The 14,072-nt window shown below is 49.3% G+C and overlaps 1 protein-coding gene across 1 annotated transcript; it reads left to right on the top strand.

Moving 5' to 3' along the window:
* Window positions 1-7,175: 7,175 nt before the first annotated feature.
* On the top strand, window positions 7,176-8,250 carry FOXB1 (forkhead box B1; the record flags this gene model as incomplete). Its single annotated transcript, XM_081087165.1, has 1 exon — window positions 7,176-8,250. The coding sequence occupies exon 1, from the start codon at window positions 7,273-7,275 to the stop codon at window positions 8,248-8,250; it is 978 nt and encodes a 325-aa protein (XP_080943291.1). The 5' UTR covers window positions 7,176-7,272.
* Between the last annotated feature and the right edge of the window lie 5,822 nt (window positions 8,251-14,072).

Raw genomic sequence — 14,072 nt, 5'->3', positions numbered from 1 at the left:
AAACAACGCAGAGGCTCAGGGTTTCAAGGCTGGGGACCTACAGGTTATTTGGTTTCGAAACAAATGAAGCCGGGAGAATGCACCAACAAATATTATGGATGCAAACTATTCTTCATTTCAGATATCTGCAGTTCCCTCCAGAATCGATTTTATTCAAGCTTATGAGCAAAGGACATCGAGACCTAAGGTGCAGGATTTACCTTAATATTCTATTGCAGTCATTGTCTTATTTTTTTTTCTGGATAAGACATTCAAAGGAGGTTAAAACATTTTTTCCCGCTTATTGGAAGCCTTCAAACACTTTATAAAGCTAAAATTCACCTTCCTGTTTCTGCTTTCCCCAAATCCCTCCAAAACCACATTTTAAGAGTGGGCGCCTAAACAGAAGTACTGGTTCCCTCACCCCCAAGATCTGAGCAAACAAGTAATTCCTGACAAAGAAAATTAATATGAAAAGCATAGGGTGATTTTTCTCCCCCTCCCCCCCCCAAAAAAAGACCCCTTGCTCCACCCCGCTATTAAACAAAACACAATACCTTTTTCTGGGTGGTACTGCACCGAAGTTGATTCAGTTTTGACAATGTTGTTTAGCTATCATTTGCTATTTTGAATGAATGGGAGCAGTCCCCCCTTTTACAACATTTGTTTCCTATTATGGAGAGGTGCAGCAGTTGAGGGCAGACATGTGAAAGTGGCTGTTTGATTCTCTTTTTCATCCCCCTGACCCTGCTTTTGTCCCTCCTCACCCTGGGAATGTCACGCCTCGCTACTTCACTTTGAGATGCTCAAGAAAGTGGCTTTGTTATTCCCTTTTAGACATACACGAAATTGTTCTCATTCCCCCCGCTGTAAAAGATACTTCACATCGGGACTCGGTTCACAAGTGCAATGCAATTTGGCTTAGTCCAACCTTTGTTCTGCTTGTACAAATGAGCGAACAGTGCACACATTATACAGTTGATCTACTGCTGTCTTAACCCCAGAGTTAGGGGCTGGGAGAAAAGCAAGTTAATCCCTTCAATACCAAGGTGGCTTTAGCAATATTTCCTCCAGTAATAATAATAGATTTGAATTGCTGCTTCTATTTCACAAAGTGCAGAGCAAAACTTATGGGGAGGGTTAAGCAACAACAAAAATCCTTCCACCAATCTTTGGCAAATAACTTTTCAAATGCATTTGTAGGTTTGCTAATGCTCCATTTAAAGCCATGCAATTGTCTGTGCAAAGGAGGGATGGGATTTGGAAACTAAGGCTTTAAAGCCTTGAAATCTCAGAGCAAACCGCAGCAAGCAAAGACCAAATGGTATTTAGCAAACTGATTCTAAAGAGGGGGCATTATGGTGAGCAGGGCAAGAACTGTTTTCACAGGCAATGAAACTGCCTGCTCACTGTGGGTGGGGATGGAGGTCTATAGGGACCTGGCACTTAACACTGGCTGTTTGTTTTGTGCTTGATGTGGAGAGAAAACTGCGTCTTCCCTCCTTTCCAAATTGTAGGGGCTGCTTAGGAAATACTTCTAAAAGGTGTGGGGTGTGGCTGCTCCCTTTCTCCCAACCTCAAGGAAAATACAAATTGTTAACTTCAGGTGCCACAGCCAGAGGCCTTACCAGGCGACAGGGGCTAAGTGGGGGGGGGGGGGGGGGGGGAGCGGCGCACCTCTGAATCTGACCGACCCCCACCCCCACCCCCTCCACCTCCACCTCCAGTACGGATGCGAGTGAAGAGGAAGCAGGGGGTAAAGATTCTTGCCTTTCTTAGAACCCAGCACGATTGACTGGGGAGGGTGAACTGAGGAGTACAGGCAATATACTCCTCAAAAGTTTCTTTTCAACTCTCCTGTTAGGAGTTAAGGTCCAATCCTCATGTAACCCAGTCACCAAACATGGCTCCGAAGTCCCCAGGCAGGCAGTCTGTTCCACTAGTTGGGAAAGTAAATGTGCTCCTTCCAAGATTCCTGGGGTGTGTGTGTGGGGGGGCTGTTGGGGGCGCGGGCAGGCGAAGAGGTGGGAGGGAGGTGGGAGGTGGGAGCAGCGTCCTTTCACCCATAGTTGGCTCTTGCCGCCAGAGCGCAAAGTGCGGCCCCTCCCCTGCCTCTTCCTGGGGCAGTTTGATTTCCCGCCAGAGTCAGTGGAAGGGGCCAGGCAGTGGGGCTTCAAACTCGCGGGCCGGCCGTGGTGGGAGGATCTTGGCCTATAGGTTTTCCCTGATGCGGTGCACAACTGGCTGCCGGTCTCCGAGGCCCATGAATCCGAAAGACCCTTGGGTCCGCCCCCCCAGATCCAGGACGTTAGAGCCAAGCTGGGCCATGACGGGTGCCGGTGGCGGAGGCACACAAACAGCCTGCAGAATACTCCGAAGGGCAATTTTCAAAAACCGGTCGCTGACAGGTTGAGGGAGTTTGTTTTAGTGCCACATACCCGGGGAACAAAATCCTTTGAAAGGAAAGCTAAGTCGTTTCACGCCACCCAAATGCAGTTTTGGCAAAGAATGACGGCTGGGACAAAGCAGCGTGGTGCCTAAGCGCGGGTTCCCAGCCCGAGGGGAACACTCGGGCGAAGGTGGGAGGCGGCCTGGCAAGGTGGGGGGCGGGGGCTGGAGGAGACCCCAGAACCTGAAATCGATGCTGAGCCAGCCTCGACCTTCTCCCTCCCGCACCCACTAGCACACTGCACAGTCCATTTGGTGAGAAGATGGAAAAAGTGGAGGGGGCGGGGGAGTGATGCAAAGAAAAGTGAGGAACAAGGGTGCAGTAGGGAAAGGGACGGAAGGAGGAGAGGGAGCAGAGACTCAGGCCGGGGTGGGGAGACACTTCAGCAGCGGGAAGGCAGGACTTGAGGGAGAAAGGACGAGGAGCAGCGGGCAGAGGAAGGCTTAGCCCGAGCGCTCCAGGCAGCGCAGAGTTCGCTTTCCAAGAGGGAAAGGCGGGGATTGTTTTTGGCGCCTAGGAAACCTTCGGAAGCTACTGGGTACTTTCCCTCCGCCCCAGGCCGCCGGTGTTTGGTAAATATTAACAAACCAGGGCGCGTTACTTTCTGGAGTGTGGATGGAGGGGCCGGCCTGGCGCGGGAAGGTTTCCTCTCCTGGAGCTTCCGCCCCCAGACGCCAGCCCCGCCGTTGGAGCGCGCGCACACACACACCTGCTTGACAACAGAAGGAATCAAAATCAATATTGTATTTGTCACCTCTCTGTCTCCTTTTTACTCCCTCGGCAGCCCGGGTGCCACTGAAGCGAATTGTGGATTTATGGAGGGAAATTAGCATAAATTATTACGAAATCTGTAGCCGTGTGTGGTCCAGCTTGTGGGAAAAGAGGCTATTGCAAACTCTCCAAGCAGAAAGGTGGTCGGCGGTGGGCACAGCGGAGGCGATGAATGGCTATTGCGCGCGAGAGATTTCCATTTGGTTTGCACATGGGTATAATTGACTTATGTGTATTTTATACAGTTTTCCCAACAGCTCCCTAAGCCTCCGGGTCGGTGCCCCCTCCCCAAAGCTTCTGTTTGTTTTGGGTTCTGTACAATAGACTTCGATGCACTTTTCAAGATTTCTTAAAGTGCTCCTTCCCCCCTCTTCTTCATAATAGCAGTCTTAAAAGGCCGTAAATAGCATGCAAGCCCTCCCCCCCCCTCCCCCTGGGCTTTGTAGATCTTCAGTAGGAACCAAGACACAAGACACACTTTGTAGCAAAGGGCCAGTTTTAAATGTGCGGCTCACAACTCCTCCAACTTGTGCTGGTAGGTTCGATTTCCTTCATTAACACTGGGCATAGGCAATGGGCTTCACCTCCCAACCCCACCCTGGCCAAACTCTGAAGATCCCTCAGGCACGGATTCCTACTTGTAACCTTGCATGTCCCAGACTTGGTGGGGACAACTTTCCTGGGGAGATAGACAAAGATTTATTCCAACTTGGCTTTTTTTTTTTTAACCCAAAGGTTTCCTCTCAGAATTTAGTTAATCTTCTATTTACTCCAAGCAATGATTTCAACAGCCATACAAAGGCCCTTTGCAAGGCAACAAAATGCCAATTGTTAAAACAAGAAAACATTTCTCTCCCCATCCCCCACCCTCAGTGTGGTGTGTGTGTGTGTGTGTGTGTGTGTGTGTGTGTGTGTGTGTGAGAGAGAGAGAGAGAGAGAGAGAGAGAGAGCAAGCGAGCTCACAGATGGACACACACCCACCCACCGGTAGAGAAAATCTTCCTGGCTGTCACTGGGGAACAGAGATCTTTCACTCCTATCGCTCCATATCCCGAATCCATATCACTCAGTATTTTTCTATATTCTATATATCGGTATTCACATATTTACTAAGAGGACTCTGATCCTGGCACCACTCCTTCCCAGGAGCGCTCCTGCCTCGCCCACAGGAGTACCTTCTGTGGTGTAACTCTGAGACCAGCTGCCTTTGAAGAAGGAAAACTGTGGGCCAATGCCTTTCCATCTGGGAAACACGAGCCTCACCACTGCTCCTTGTCAGAGGTCCCTCGGGCTCTTGGGATCCCCAGCTCCTCCCATCCTCGGACCCTCAAGCCCAATGGGGCCGAACCAAGTAGCCCCCCAAAGGCCGCACCTCCTAAGGAGCTGAAGCTCACAGCTCTGCCAAGCTCAGCCGCCTCCAGCCAAAGCTCGGCAGAGGTTGCCCCCCGTCCAGTGGGTTCAGCGGCAGAGGGTTGATCTGCCCCCAGAGACAGGTCAGCATCCCTCCCTCACCCCTCCCACCCACCTCCTCCTCCTGGTTATTTCTTCCGAATTAAGAAGGTGACATTATTCTTTCCTTCAAGCACTTCTGTTAATATTGAAAAACGTGCGCTTGCATCTCAAGCGAGGCAGCCCAGACAGGAGAGCCATTTCAATATTAATGAAATTGTTTAATCTCCTAAATTCATCGTGTTTAAGTTACGTTTTGGTGAGTTATTGACCAACTCTGAGACTGTGGTTAATGTAGGTGTGTTTGTATGTGCTTGTGTGTGTGCACACGCAAGCTGGAAGAATATATATATGTATATATATACACACACACATATATATAAAAATATATATAATAACCCCCATATAATAGCTCCACTGATATGCTAATATCACTAACAGTATCAAAACTTCACACCCAGAACTCTCCTACCTCCTCCTCCTCCTCCTCCTCCAAAAAAGAAAAAGAAACATGCTCACATTTCCGGACTGAAGATGATTCAATTCGGGCTGCAGGTATTGAGTTTTTAAGAACATGATAAAATAAATCTCTTTTAAAAACCATACATGTGGAAGCATATGCAGACACCAGTGGGAGCTCCTAGAATCTACTCTTAGACTTCCTGCAAGCCAGTGGGTCGACTCACTATTTCATAGCAATCTGACAATGATGGCGACAACAACGGCGGTGGTAATAATAATAATAATAATAACAGCTCATTGACCCTCCCAAGATGAATCTGAACGGTAGGGAGCCTGTCCCCCTGCACCAGACCGGTGACCCAAAGCATACCCCACCCTCTCCTCTCTCAAAAGGAAGTTAAGCTCTCTGGTCTTTTCGAGCCTAGAAGGTACTGCTGTTTCAGCAGGGCCCAGGCAGCTTTTGCCGGCCTCTCCAAACCCTAAATAAGTTCTCTTTATGCAAAAGTCAGGGGGAAGGGAGGGAAAGTTCCAGCTGTAAAATGCAAACTTCCAGGCAACACCTAACTACCAACATTTCAAACCACCGGGGAAAAGCAAGAGACTGCAGTTCATCTGGTGACAAAGTGTGTCAAACACACGCGGGCCCTCCCAGGTCTGCACACTGTCTGTCCCAACAGCCCTGGAGCCTTCATCCCGTGTCTAATCAAATCCCGGAGAACTTTTAGAGTGAAGACCTAGCCTCTTGGCCCAGATACACTATTTTAATCTAAAAAAAAAAAAATGCGTGTGTGTGTCAATACAGTTAGGTTCCAAACGGGCTCTTATGGAGCTGCCCCACTATGTTTTTCTAAGTGTTCTTTAAACCCACCACTTAAAGCTACACACACACTGTGCAGAGCTAAGGCAGCAGCCTAGGAAGGTCAAATCAAACTCTGACCTGCCTCTTGGAGAATTGTGGCGGGGGGGGGGGGCATATTTTCATTATCATAACCCATGCAACCCGCCCCGGGTAATGCCAAGCGCAGGAAAAGAGTCAGCTTCAGGGGGAAGACGCGCCTGAAGTTAGCTAACAATACAAACCCGATACAATGCGGAGGAAACAAAACACCCCGGCCCAGCAATTTCCATGTCAAACATCATCCGCGGGGCAGCTCGGTCTGTGATCGTGAGTGGTCGCCTGAATCCCGGCTCCACTGCCGCCGCCGCCGCCGCCTCATACCTTCACAGGGAGCACCTTGGCCAGCGCGTCCCGCTCCCCGCCGGTGGTCCAGGCTCTTCCCAGGCTGGAGCTGGAAGTGATTACCATTGGCCAAGGTGTCCATGTAAATAGGTGTGAAAGAAACCGGAGCTGGCCAGGCTCTCCCCCTCGAGCTCAATCCCCTCCCTCCGCAGCCCCCGCTCCCCCTCCTCCTCCTCCTCCTCCCAAGGCGATTGTCATATGATAGCTAAGAAGTGGCACATTAATGAAGCGCCGCTACAGGGGTCTTTTCTGCTCCTGTCACCGCTTAAAACTATCAGATGGTTTGAGGGAGGACATGGAGGCAGCCACCTAGCTCAGCGGAGCCGCGGAGCCCACAGCAGCGCCCTCCGGAGCCCCGAGGCTGCCGCTGCCACCGTCCTCGCCGAGACTCAGCGGCCAAGCTCTGTCGCCAGCGGAGCCAACAGCCGGAAGCCCTGCGGACCAGGCGGCAGGCGCTGCCGGGCTCAGCTGCGGAGCGCAGAGCTGTGCGGAGCCCGGCCGAGACGGGACTCTGCGCCCGGGCTTCTGGCTGGGCGGGACGCAGCGAGCAGCAGCGCCATCCCGGATGCGCACGCTCAACTTGGAGCAACTCTAAGGTGAGCTGCTCTTGGTTGCATCCCTGCCCGGTCCCCGCTCCGGGTCCGGCTAATCTCGGTGCTACTCTTGCGCCGCTCGCGCCCCACCCCCCCTCCCTGTTCCCCGGCTGCGCGCCCCTCTGCACGCAAAGTTGCTGGCTAAGGAGCGCGGCGCGGGCTGGTCCAGCGCCGCAGCCCCGACCCTCCGCACCCGGAGCCTGGAGGCGGCCTGGCTGACCTCAGGGTGTCCGGGCATCCATGCCCCCTCCCCTTCTCTCTCCCCCTTCCCAGGTCGGAGCAGCCGCAGGCCCGCGCGGACCCAGAGGAAGAAGGGGGCCAACAAGAAGATGCCTCGTCCCGGCCGCAACACGTACAGCGACCAGAAGCCGCCCTACTCGTACATCTCGCTGACCGCCATGGCCATCCAGAGCTCGCCCGAGAAGATGCTGCCGCTGAGCGAGATCTACAAGTTCATCATGGACCGCTTCCCCTACTACCGGGAGAACACGCAGCGCTGGCAGAACAGCCTGCGCCACAACCTCTCCTTCAACGACTGCTTCATCAAGATCCCGCGGCGGCCGGACCAGCCGGGCAAGGGCAGCTTCTGGGCGCTGCACCCCAGCTGCGGGGACATGTTCGAGAACGGCAGCTTCCTGCGGCGCCGCAAGCGCTTCAAGGTCCTGAAGTCGGACCACCTGACGCCCAGCAAGCCCGCCGACGCGGCGCAGTACCTGCAGCAGCAGGCCAAGCTGCGCCTGAGCGCGCTGGCGGCCTCGGGCACGCACCTGCCGCAGATGCCCGCCGCCGCCTACAACCTGGGCGGCGTGGCGCAGCCCTCGGGCTTCAAGCACCCCTTCGCCATCGAGAACATCATCGCCCGCGAGTACAAGATGCCCGGGGGGCTGGCCTTCTCCGCCATGCAGCCCGTCCCCGCCGCCTACCCGCTCCCCAACCAGTTGACTACCATGGGCAGCTCGCTGGGCACCGGCTGGCCGCACGTGTACGGTTCTGCCGGCATGATCGACCCGGCCACCCCCATCTCCATGGCCAGCGGCGAGTACAGCGCCTACGGCGTGCCGCTGAAACCGCTGTGCCACGCGGCGGGCCAGACGCTGCCCGCCATCCCGGTGCCCATCAAGCCCACGCCGGCCGCGGTGCCCGCGCTGCCCGCGCTGCCCGCGCCCATCCCCGCCTTGCTCTCGAACTCGCCCCCCTCCCTCAGCCCCACGTCCTCGCAGACAGCCACCAGCCAAAGCAGCCCCGCCACTCCCAGCGAGACGCTCACCAGCCCCGCCTCGGCCTTGCACTCCGTGGCGGTGCACTGACCCCGCGGCGCCGGCGCCCCCTCGGGCTCTCCATCCCGCTAGCGCACTCGCCGTCCCTGGCTCCTCGTCCTGCCCTCCCGGACCCGGGGCCGCCGCCCTACCGTGTCAATTCACTTTCAGCCAGCCGTCTCTCTGCCCCGAGAACTTTGTTTTGGACCCGGAGACACAACACAAACTTGCGGAGGGGCCTGGAGGCGCGTGGGAGTTGTTCTCGTCCTCACAAGAGGGGAAGGCAGGGGCACCTGAGCCTCGCCGTCCCATCCCCGGGGCCCTGGAAACCCTCCCGTGTAAGAGGCAGGGGAAATCCTGCCTCCCGCCTTCACCGGGAGGAGCGCGTCTTCCCTCGGCCCGCACTGGCGGGGCTCGAGCCTCCGCACAGTTTGTTCCAAGACCAGAGAAACCGGCTCGGAGGTGTCCTCGAACACATCACCCCCTGAGGGCTGCCGCCTCCCATCCGAGGGCCGGATCTCTCTGTTCAAGTCTTGGAAATCTGCTACGAAGAGAGACCACTAATCTTCCTACCCCGCTCGCCTCCGCCCATCCGGCAGGGGCTGGGCGGACCGCAGCTTCCCGGGGTAGCGGGCCTGCCTCCTCGGCTTGCGCACAATTTTTTGCTTTGGGTTTTGTGCCCTGCCCGAGGCTCTGGGCGTTGGGAGTTGGGAGAGGCTGCCGAGCTGGGGAGGGGAGGCTTGTCTTGAACACAAGCAAAACAAAACTAAATGTAACCTTGTATTGTTTACAAAGCGCCCGGTAAAATGTAAACAGTGAACTTGAATCTGTATTGCTTGGCGGGCGAGGGGGCAAAGCCCATTTTACAAGTACCTGTTGTAATGTGAATGTTTACTCTTTATTTCTGGCCAGGTTTAGGGGAGGGGAGAGGGGGAGGGGAGAGTTAATTGGGATGTTAACTTTCCGGTTACTTAGATACCTTTATAGCTATTTATTTTATTGTTGGGAAGGGGGAAAAAAGAAAATGAAGTAAGCCCAAACTAAGAAAGCATCAAGGGCAACCCTAGAAGAACTGAGATGAACTGACTGGTAACTTGGAGGAAATGCCACCGGATAGATCTCCCAGGGACAAGTCCTTCTGTTTGCTACAAGTTTTCCAAGAAGCTAAGGGCTGTAAGGAGGTGTAAATGCTTGTGAATAGGAATGATTATACACTGTGTAAAATGCACTTTTGTTTGCTATATTCCTTTAGAGTCTTAGGTAATTTGCTGAGAAAATGAACTGTTGTTCTGGTGTGATCTGCTTAAGTTTTAAAAAAAAAGAGTTGTAGTGTCATCAGAGCTGTACAATTTTATCTTTCATTTTTCTCCCTCCTTGTAGAGAATTAGCATGACATTTTAAATATTGATGTTCTTGTTCCCAGCATGCCTGTTTTAAGACAGAGAATTTTAAAAGAAGGTGTCTACATTAAATTATGAACCTAGTCCAAATAATATTTTCTCATTAAAATATGTAAACTCAAAGTTTAGTTTTGTGTGGTTCTGAAGTTTCTGCAGTCACTTTACAAAAGATAGAGGTAGTGCTTCCCTAAGCATGCTTTCTGCAGCGCATTGCCTGAATAGTTTGTCTTGTCCAGATCTTATTTTTAAAACAGGCGAAGTTCTCAGGCATTTGCAGATTGGGAGAACAGTTATTCGGATGGACTCTTGAAGATATGGCTGCAGAGGGAGAGAGGGAGTAGTCTATTTCCAGTGTAGATTAGGTGCACAGGTGTAGTGCTGAGAGAAAGACTGCATTGAAAAAACAGTACTTTATATATATTTTTGTCTCTTAAAATATACATTTTACACAACATAACCAGCACTTATATAACTGCAAGGCTGATGTAGAAATCAGGTAGATGGAGATACAAAACCAGACTTGCCTACACAGTGCTTATATCCTGACACATCTTATTTTGGAGTGAGTAGTCATTGCCTTGCAGTTGTTGAAATTTTCTTTTTCAGAAGTTACCTGAAAGTCCACCTTGCATGTGGAAAGCTGTTCACTTTGAATTGAATAGCTTTTTACTCCTTCCTGTGAGAAAATAATGTTTGGAGCATTTATTTTAAAGAGGCAAATGAAGTTACTCAAAATGCTCCACTCTACGTATTTGCTTTTCCTCAGATATTTGCAGAGAATTAAAATGTGCCAAGTATTTATGGCTCAAGGACCATTGAAACTTTATTGAAGGGCTCACAATCTTTCCAGAGTGAGGGGTGTATTCAACTAATGAAGTTGCAAGACAAAGACAAACTTAAATGGTGATTAACACTTTACTATGTAAAATGATTAAACAAGAGACTGTGCAACACAGGGAAACCCACATAGAAATCATGCTCTATAAGGAAAATCCTTGGCACCTGCAACCCTTAGGTATTTAGAGGGCTATCTGAAAAAAAAAATTTAGGATTAATGCAAAGGGTAATTAATCCTGTTGTGACCATTTTTTTAAAAGGAAGGATCCCACACACAGCCAAGAAAAAAAAAAAGAAAATAAATGAATCATTGGACTGATTAAAATGCATGAAGCTACTAAAGCTCGTCAGACAGGGGACAACCAAACTCATTCATCAAGCCCAAGTCACAATTATATCAACAAGATCAGCTAAAGAAAGCCTGGAAAACTTGTCCATCCTGGGCTAGGAAATTCTTGAAACTTTGTTCTCAACAATAAGTCATCTGCATTTTATTTTTAAAAAATTAAATACTGTTTCATCATTTCCTACAAAATAAAATTAAGGCCACCTCTGGGATATTATAATTTAATCCATTTTCCTAACACTGAATTCAAAATGGGAATGAAGGAACCATATAGATAGACATGGGCCTCAAACATTTTACAAATTATCAGCTTAGCTAGTTAGATAAAATATTCTTCCTAGACTAGCCAATAGGGTTCAGAGTTAAGTTGTATGTACATACATACATTTAATAAATGGAAATAAAGAAGATGCAGATCTTATATTTCTGAGTTTTAGCAAAGGAGTGATTTCAACTCAGTACTTGAAAATGTCCTTTTCAGCTGGTGAGTTCATCATGGTGTATTGCAAAGAATGAAATAACTTGGGCATTGTGAGCTCTCTTTTCACAATAGCAAGCATCTCCTCTCAGATGAAGTTGAATGAGTAACGTAAAAAAATCCATTGATGATATCTTGACCTTGATGAGAAATCCAAAGGCAGCCCCAAGCACATGCCTCCACCCCAACTCTATCCTCAGCTTTGAGACTTACCCCGTTTAGCTGAAGTGCCCCACAAATAAGGAAGTTTATAATCATGATACCTTCAATGGCTCTCTTTGTCATGTTAAATCTTTTCACCTGGCTCAAGTCCAAAGTCAATACACACAGCTTCAAAATAAAACTGGGAGAGACACCCCCATACAGTGAGATGTATGCTCCGGTCTTATCTTGAGAATCAAGTTAAGTTATACTATTTTCTATTTTGTAAATTTGGGCAGGATAGTTTTTTTTATTTTATTTTAATGTAGGTGTTTGATTTTGGAAACTTGGCTATTCTGTTACTTTTGCTTTTTAACATGACTCTGCACTCAGTTTTTTTAACGGCTTTCTCTGTGGTTTGGGGAAATGCCTGCACAATGGATGAATTTTGTCCCCTTTCTCAAGCAAGAAGCTACAGAAGTTCTCATTAGTCCTGTTGCCTGGGTTGGGGTTTGGAAAAGTGTAAGACTATCAGAAGAGGTGCTAGTGAATGATCCTCAGAATGGCTTAAATATTACAGCAGCGAGTTCAATGCCTTTGAAAGAGACAGGAGCATTGAGTGTTTGGAAGCATAAATGTGGCCAGGTGCTGGAGAGGGGTGAAGCTGGGGAGGGGGCGGGGCGGGGAGGACCAGGAATCTAATGAAGTGCTGCAAACAGGTTTTCCATTAGCTCATGCAAGGTGGGGAGGGGAGGGAAGGGCTTTACTTATACAAATGGCAACTCCCCGTTACAAGGTATCCATTTAAGAAACGGAAAGGATCTGGGTCTGTTCTCAAATTCTTAACATAAATGTCATTTTTTTTTCTTCCTAAATGCCACATGTGCACAGAGACACCCAAACAAAACAAAACAAAACAAAAAGCAAAACAAAAACAACCCACCCCACCACCGGCTGTGAAGCCTCAAAGGGGATGCATTTGTTTCTTTTAAACTAACAACAAATTATCTAATTAATATGTTTCAATTACAGCATGAAAGGCACAGCCCCGGGACCGCCCGCCGTGGGGGCACAATAGCCCCAGAGCCCACTCTAGGAATCTACAATAACTTCACATCTGTTTCTTTATTTTCCACTTTTTGAGTCTAAAACTCCTCTCAAGATCACTTCAAACCACGGCCTGAGTTATGAAATATGTCCCCGTGTTAAAGAGGGACGAAACTTGGCCCACAGATGCTTCATTTGCAAGCAAAAAAAAGTGAAAGCCCATTGAAGAGCATTAAACAAATATATTAGAATTCTGTCACTTTATGCAATTGAGTAGATCAAATGGAGGGTCCGGGCCACTTCATTCACTCTCATTCACTCGAATAGAAAATGCAAAGAATAGCAACCCGAGACTGGGCCACCGATGTAGATTTAGCTCCTTTTTACTGGGAGACAAAAAGGCTGAATTTTCACAAACACATTGCTGACTCGGGGACTAGGAAACCGGCACTGGAACCCCTTTGGAATTTAAATTCATTTTATCTTCCTCTCCCTTTGCGGGGATCCGTTTGCACTACAGTGCAAGATGCAGCGGGCATCCTCTGGCTTCTGAAAAGTGGGGGAGGGGAAGACAGTGAGCGGGGGTGGCAGTGTGGGCCTCCGGATTCCCAAGGAGCTCTGGGTGATGGACTAACACTCAGGGCAGAGTTAATAACTTCGGTTTAAACAAATCTTTATCTACATCAATATAAACATCATTATGTCACACACATCTCCGAGTCTCTCACCTCCTTGCTTGGCATGGATATATAAACGGCTTGTTTTTAAAGATCGAAATTGCATCTGGGTCATCCAGTTTTCTTCTTTCAACTAATATCTGGTCATTGGTGTCACAACAGACTTGAAAGCTGAGCTTTCAACCTCACCTGCTTGCTATTCTCTCTCTCTCTCTCTCTCTCTCTCTCTCTCTCTCTCTCTCTCTCTCTCCCTCTCTCTCTCTCTCTCACACACACACACACACACACACACACCACCACCACCACCACCACCACCACCACCACCACCACTTCCTGAGCTCACTGTGATGGTGAACTTTTTATGCAAAAATCTAGAGAGGAGATACTATGGTTAGAATTTCCAAGCGATTTCCCATTCTTGGCGAGAGGGGAGGGCGGGGAGGGACAAGCCACAGGTGTCAGTGGTGATTAAGAGCCTTGTCTTCGATGGTTGACATTTTTGTGTTGGTGAACTTCATAGACTTTTATGTGTCAACATCTTAGAAATTTTACAGTGAACATTAGAGCCACTTCTAGGGACAGAGCGGTGAGAAATAAAAAGGTAGACGTCTCGGCTTTTGAGGTGTGATTGTAGAGGGATGAACCAGTTTTTCTCAAACTTGAAGTCTAAGTGACATCTGATCAGAAGGTGAAAATACGCGATGGGTTTTCTAGTCTATTGTAATATTTTGCCTAGTACTTTCTCCAGGTACATCAAAACTTTGAACACTTTTCAGTTTAGCCTTAAGGTTTATAAGTTCATATTTGACACTATTCTTCATTTAATTCAGGGGATGGTGTCTGGGCTAGTGACTCAGACCTACGGAAACAAAAAAAGGTTATTAAAGAAAGAGTTGGTTATTTTAATGCCCACAAGCTATCAAACTCACCCAAACTGAAAATGGGCT

Source organism: Myotis nattereri, assembly GCF_964212035.1.
Source record: "Myotis nattereri genome assembly, chromosome: 1".
NCBI lineage: Eukaryota > Metazoa > Chordata > Mammalia > Chiroptera > Vespertilionidae > Myotis > Myotis nattereri.
This window is presented reverse-complemented; position numbering and strand designations above follow the sequence as displayed.